A 7,083-nucleotide genomic window follows, 5' to 3' on the forward strand; every position below is an offset into this window, starting at 1 on the left:
AATACAGTTTGAAAGGAGAGTGATTTGTAAAATATCCATAAAGAAAAATAAATCTGCTTACAGTTCTGTTTCATATGGGTGTTGAGAGATGTATCCATAGAGCTCCTAATGTTGCTCTCAAAGTGCACCAGATTGATGCTTTTAACTTCAACATTTAAAAAAAATCTTCCCGGGGGAGCATGCCCCCCCGGACCCCCCTAGAGGAGGTTAGGTCCCCCCCCCCCCACTTAAATCATGTCCACATGGATGGGAAACTAAATACATTTGCACACATCTTGTGTCCATATCTTTCTGTTTTGGTGGTCATGCCACAACCGTGCACGTGCATGCATGCGCGAGTCATGGTGAGATATCTGCATTAAGAGGTTGCTTTTTCTTCGCACAGCATGAAAGAAAGCTTTTTTTAAGCAGAGGTCAATAATTTGTACGGCCCTCGGAGGATGTTGAAAAAATTGAAATGACCCTTGAGAGGAAAAAGGTTCCCCACCCCTGGTTTAAGGACTCATTCCTGCACCACTCTATAAAGGAACTTTAATGGATAAAATGTGCTTCCTTATCAAGGTTCAAGGTCAAGGTTCTTTATTTTGTCATACGAACATAGCTACAGTGTAGTTATGTAGCTAAGGTATGATGCGTTTTCTCAAAACTGGTATCTTTAAACCTCCATACCTCCGTTGACAGAAGAGCGTGCGTTGTCACCGAGGGCCTGTGGGTGAGAGAGGGAGTTCGGGAGGACGTGATTGGTGCAGGGAGGGCTGCCGGCCGCGGGTGGGCTGCCCTGTGATTGGTGGGGAGAGTAGGAGTTTCTGACGGACAGCGGGCTGCTGCGGTCAGACGGGGGTTTGGGGGAGGAGGCACCGGCCGGGGGGTGTCTGGAGGAGGAGGGGGGGGCGGTGCGCCCGGAGGCCCCGGACCGGCCCATTCCGATCTCTCGAGCCCGCTGAGGGAGGGGAATGTATTTACCTTCCCTGGGAAACAAGGCGGAGGGGAGAAGTGGTCAGATGAATTCTGGGAAGTTTTCTATCAGAGACATTTCTGTGGAGCAGAAAGTAAAGGTTTAGTTATTCTGTAACTCATTCTCTTGAATTCAATTTAGATTATTATCATTTTTGTTTTAGTCGCAATATTCTCATCTTGTGTATTCATGGTATTTTTGGGTGTTTTGGCATTTGATTAACCTCGAGTCTCATGAATTTACAACTTAAACCGAGCTTCTTGCATAATATTTAGTTTATAATATTACAGGTTTTTTTTTTATTCTACGCTAAAGTGATGATGACTCACTGCAAATAAACAGAACAAAATCAATTCCACATCCAAGTCCAAGTCTATTCTAAGTGTGTAGTTTGTGTTAGCCCTTAAAATCTGATAAAAAAACACAATTTACTTATTTTTCTGATGTTTTATAAGTCTGTGCTCTTCTGGCTATTTTTAAGATATGGGCTACACAAGTCAACTATTACATCAAATGTATAAATGCAAAACTTAGAAAACACGGTGACCGAAACAAATATGGAGAAGAGGTCGAGACAATACAATTTCAAAACTAGCTCAATCCCTCCTTTCATCTAAAGCAAATTCATGTTATGATGCTTCAATTGTAATATTGTATAACGAATCTGTCCTTCAATAAACAACATATTAAAGATAATAAAGAAACCAGTGTTACCTGCCGGTGGGGATGAAGCCGGGGCTCGCCCTCTCCTCCCTCTCCCTCACCACCGAGCTGTATTTGTCCTCCTCGCTGCGGCCCTCGTCGTTCTCCAGAGAAACACGCCGGCGGTACTGCAGGCTGCCCTCGATCTCATTGGCCAGCCGAGCGGCTCGCGCTTCCCTCTGACGGAATCCCTCAGAGGTGCCCTTCTCCAAAGGCATGCTGGGAAATAAAACAGATTTTCAGTTAAAAACTATTACAAGCTGAATAAACTGTTAATAACAGGTTTAGACTGAAGGACAAGGTCGTTTGACATGCCATCAGGAGATTCATTCAATTAGAATTACAGTTAAAATGACTCCTAACCTGTTTTGCTACAATTTGCCTTGGACTTTGATAAACTACGATAAACCTCTTTCAATCATTTCTGAGATTTTATAGACCAAACGATTAATTGACTCATTAAAAATGGTCACATTAACCAATATTCAAAAATATTGTTAGTTGCAGCCCTACAATTATCATACTATTATACTTTCATATAAAGGATAAATGTTGACAGTAAAATATAATCAAAATCAATGTTTTAACAAAAATAGAAACAGATTAGAACCATCATTCACATCTGTTATGATAATGTTTTAATAGTAAAATCAAGTTTCATATTGAAATAAGTGGGATAGATATGATACAATAATAACCTATGCTCCTGTTTAAAGCTCTCTCACCAACATATCATCATAACTGATAGGAAAGAGAGTAAACTATTACAGATAATAAACCTGGGATGAAAAGTCAGGGTTTGCTTATAGTCCCGCTGAATAGTCACTTTGCCTGGAGGAGTAAAACTGACTCACGTATACATGGAGAGGCTGGAGTCGTAGGTGGACTTGACGCCGTACGTCTCCTCGTTGAACTTGAACATCTCGTTGGCATCCCAGCCGTTAGACTGAGGAAGAAAAACACATGAAAGTGAGACATTGGAAGCAGTTCCCTTGATGCGACCATATCTCTACTGGACACAGTGGAGGCTAGTTCAACACATATGTCTCACACATTTTCCAGCCGGCCAAACAAGACTGAAAAAAGGCCGCTGCTTGCCATATCACATTTACACTCAACTTGGCCACCTTCTCTTTATGTTGGCCCTTTATTTCTAAACTAGCGTCACGTTGAGTGACTTATTTAAAACAAAGATTACGTATTCAAATAAATTATAATGTAATTAATTCCTAAGCATGCTGATCAGAGTAATCTCAGTGATTTTGTATAAATAAAGAGATATATAGATACATTGTTTCAGATAGGTAATAAAGTGATGCATCTCTAGCAGCCACTTAAATGTGTATTACACTTCCTTTCATTTGAATATGTTAGTGATTGAGATCTCACCGCGTCTGCTTCCAGCTCAAAGTTTTCTCCGTTTCCGTTTCCATCCCACCTCTGCAGGACCTTCTCCCGGTGGTCCCCGTTCACCCGGGTTGCGCTGATAGACGTGTCAGTGAACGTGTCTAGACACACAAATGAGTCAACAATTACAACTCTCATAGACACTGTTATGCTGCCACCTCAAAAATATTTGTATAGCTTTAGACCACTTGGTTTGTCTTCACCACAATTTGGTTGACGTAACCTGATTTATTCTCAAAGTTTACAGCCATGCAGATGTTTTGAGTTAAGAGTATTATGGAGCAACCTGGATCTGATGTTGTTTTATTGAACATGTTTGTTGTTTTTTTTACTTAAGTTGTTTTCACCTCTGTAAGAGAGATGCCACATCAGTTGTGATTAGACGTAGAGTAACCAGACAAACTAGTTATAACATAAAAAATGTGACATCTTTAAAGAATTTAAAGGCTTACATAAACGTTTAAATCTTAACCTACAAGAAGAAAAGTTTTACAGTATTACACACCACAAATATAAATTCCTCTTGTTTTTTTTACCTCTGACAGCAAAGTTTAGGTCGACATCGCGGCAGGTCATGGTCACCAGGTCGGCGGGGCTAAAGATCATGGTGTCTGTGATATCTTCGATCTTGGGTTGAGAGGACTGGCTTCCTCCTCCTTCCTCGCCTCCTCCTCCTCCGTCACCATCTCCATTGCTCTGTTTATGGACAGCATCCACAGCCAGTTCACACTGAAGATGGACAGAAAAGTACACACTGATAAATCACGTAACTTGGATACAGAGAAAGTGAGGTGTTAGGAGGGTTCTTTTTTTTTTTTACCTGTGAGCTTAAAGTCTTAAAGACTCCCTCGTAGGCTGTGCCGTTTTTCACTCTCACATCACAGGTGGAGCCCTGAAAACCAGACCTGTTAGTGCCTTTGTATGTGGTGCTTTTAATAAAAAACTGTTCCGATTACAACTTCAGACAGACAAAACAGCTTACCACCACTGCTGTGAGGAAATGGAGCATTCTGGCATTGTTATAGACGCCATCAAATACCTGCAGATATACAGCTGAAATGAGTGTGTTGCATTGGTTAAACTGCCTCAACAGAAATCTGAGGCATTAATAGGTATGTTTATAGGAACAATACTAACTTTTACAAATATATTCATGCCAATATTTGCACTATAGTATATTATTTTTTATAATGTCTCAACAAAAAGAAAATGTTTCATACATTTTTGTGTACAGAAAAAACAAACATAATTTTACCAATTGACGGAAAATACATTTAAAGTCTTTGTTAGTGATGAATTAAGTTATTTGAAATACCTTCTTGAAAATGTGAAACTATTTAATATGTTGCAGGTTTTATTATCCCTCCCTGGCCATATCACATGTATTGTTTTACTTTAAATTGCATTTAGCTGACGCTTTTATCCAAAGCGACTTACAATAAGTGCGTTCGACCAACAAAGTACAAACTTGAAGAAAACAGAATCATATAAGTACATCTGGGGGGTATACTACGAAGCAGGATTTTCGCTTAGCCGGCTAACTTCAGGGAAAACTCGGGGTTTCCGGTCCTACAAAGCTGGTTCTCTTTTTAGCGGGCTAGATCTCCATGGTAACTTACGCTGTGCACTGCAGCTAACCTGGTCGGGAGCAGGTTAGGTTGCAGGCTAAGAGATCAACTCAGTGAAAGCACTGCCTGCTGACCAATCAGAGCTCAGTGTGCGGAGTTTAAAGCGATCAAGTCATATTACAGGAGAAAGGAAATACAGAAAAGCTGCCGTTGCAGGAAAGACGGCCGGCAAAAATCACCGACTGTGTGAACGTGAACATTAATAGAATATCACCTCCCATCTTCTGAGCAATCTGACTATTATAACATTAGCGTTAAGAAAGCTTATTTAAATATCAGCCACAACATAAGTAACCGGATCAGAGTAACATTAAGTAGGCTAAAGTCCGCGGCATAACACATCATAATCATATATCTCCTTATCTGAGTCAGCTGAGCTGTATCTGGCCGTGCAACACTCACAGTGTCACACACTCTATGCAGAAATATTATTTTAAGCAACACATTAAGTTGACGAAACACTCGAGTCAAATGTAATTAAAGTCAGACGTGTCTTAGACGGGGCAGTGATATCATAAACCTGTTAATGGACAAACACTTTTTCTTTTACCAGCTGTATTCACCTTTGCAGGTGCAGCTATATGTGGCTATCCTGGATAAAGTGTTTAATTCATGGATGTTTAAAGTTTAACTTCTTCATATTTGACTAATATTAAAGTTCACTTTTCATTCAGGAAGTATGACGCTGCGCTGTCAGTACGGTTGTCCATGTTTGTGATTGGTCGAATGCTCCTAATACCCCCCCTTTCATGTGAACGCGCACCTAACTAGATAGGGCACGGCTGGCTTGAGCAATCCACTTGATAACCCGCGTCGTAGTACCGTTTAGCGAGAGCGCGTATGTTTTGGATTAGGCCAACCGGCTAACTCAAACATATCCAGGTTAGGTTGAACCAGCTTCGTAGTATACCCCCCAGGTTTCATAGAGCTAAAACATTTCAAGTGCTACTCAACTGGTTTTAGATAAGCCAGTCCTTTATTAGTATACAAGTGCTTTGTTAATGGTTCTATCGCTCGAAGTGGAGTCGAAAGAGATGAGTATTCAGTCTGCGCCGGAAGATGTGTAAGCTTTCTGCTGTCCTGATGTCAATGGGGAGCTCATTCCACCATTTTGGAGCCAGGATAGCACTTTATTTTATCCATTATCATTTGTATGATTCTTCTGTTGTTTGTATTTCATTTTATTGTTGATTTATTCAATTTCTTCAACATTTATTTTAAGACTCTGGTAAAAATACTTTTAAAATTCCCATAAAAGTAGGGAACATGCAGGCCACCCCGGACCCCTTAGTTTTGGGCTGGGCCATGAATGCTAGCTCCGCCCCTGGTTCTAACAAGTACATTTTCTGAATAGAAACGCTCGGCTGTCACTACTTACTAAACTGCTTACAGGAGGTGACTGTGATGGAGGTTTCATTGTGTTCCTGGTCCTGCAGAGTGGAACAAAAATAAAAACAAACATCAGAGCTCTAGCAGCTCAAATCTGCTCCTTCAGTGAGAACAATAACACAAGCCTCTAACAGGCAACACAGCAACCTTTCTAGCTAGCAGGCGAGCAATTTAAACAATGACATGGCATAATTAGGTACAAATTAAATCGGCTAATATAATCTAAACTGTTTGTCTTAAGGGTAACATAGTTAAATATGATGATTGTTGTTCTATAAAATAGCAAAATTCGGCTAGCTAAGTCAGCTAATGGAGCTAGCTTGGCGTAGACGTCGAATGTTAACAACAGAGACACAAACGAACCGCTAGAAACGACGTCGGCATCACATTAGAAACTGACAGCTGAGCAATTCTTTAGTATTTAAATTATACTTTTTAGTCATGTGCATCCCTGATAATCCAGTCTCGTCGTTTCAGCAAAAAGTCACACGGTTAGTTTGACAGGCCAAACACGATACACCGCTGGAAAACAACAAAACACGGCAGCGGGTGCATTAGGTTTGTCCGGACCCGCTGCTGTCCATGTGATGAGGGTCGAATCAAGCTCCCGGGCAGCTTCCAGGAAATAGTCAAATCAACACAGATAGTTTGATTCAATAAAAACACTCCATTGTATTTAAAAGTGACCGCTTTTCAACCATGAAAGAACTCCCGGAGTGTGAATTTCCCCATCTATGAATGTACGCCCAAGAACCGGGCTCAGGCGAGGTACTGTAACGAACGCACCAATTGTAAACCCCGCCTACTAGTTTAATCCAAAACCTGATTGGGCAAATCCTTCTGTCAATACTTTCTGACCTTTTCTAATCATTTGTTGGTTTTCATGTCAATCATTTTTCACGACGGGCCGTAATGATTGAGGTCATGTAAGGAAACTGATGCTGCAGGATCTTTTTAATTGGTTTCAGTAAAGAAAAGTTAAATGAACACATTTTTAATATA

General features: G+C 40.7%; 1 protein-coding gene across 4 annotated transcripts; it reads right to left on the reverse strand.

Moving 5' to 3' along the window:
* Positions 1 to 637: 637 nt before the first annotated feature.
* On the reverse strand, positions 638 to 7,083 carry LOC104949076 (ataxin-2-like protein). Of its 4 annotated transcripts, none has more exons than XM_010775357.1 (9): positions 6,514 to 7,083; positions 6,083 to 6,122; positions 4,047 to 4,103; positions 3,885 to 3,956; positions 3,601 to 3,793; positions 3,047 to 3,165; positions 2,512 to 2,603; positions 1,670 to 1,876; positions 638 to 968 (listed from the first exon to the last, which is right to left on the reverse strand). In XM_010775357.1, the coding sequence occupies exons 1-9, from the start codon at positions 6,528 to 6,530 to the stop codon at positions 656 to 658; spliced, it is 1,110 nt and encodes a 369-aa protein (XP_010773659.1). In that variant the 5' UTR covers positions 6,531 to 7,083; the 3' UTR covers positions 638 to 655. The 4 variants fall into 4 exon arrangements, with proteins under 4 accessions (XP_010773659.1, XP_010773658.1, XP_010773660.1 ...); XM_010775356.1 differs by having other exon boundaries at positions 6,071 to 6,122; positions 6,514 to 7,079; XM_010775358.1 differs by having other exon boundaries at positions 6,071 to 6,122; positions 6,445 to 6,518.

This window comes from Notothenia coriiceps, unplaced genomic scaffold (assembly GCF_000735185.1).
Source record: "Notothenia coriiceps isolate Sejong01 unplaced genomic scaffold, NC01 NC01_scaffold00015652, whole genome shotgun sequence".
NCBI lineage: Eukaryota > Metazoa > Chordata > Actinopteri > Perciformes > Nototheniidae > Notothenia > Notothenia coriiceps.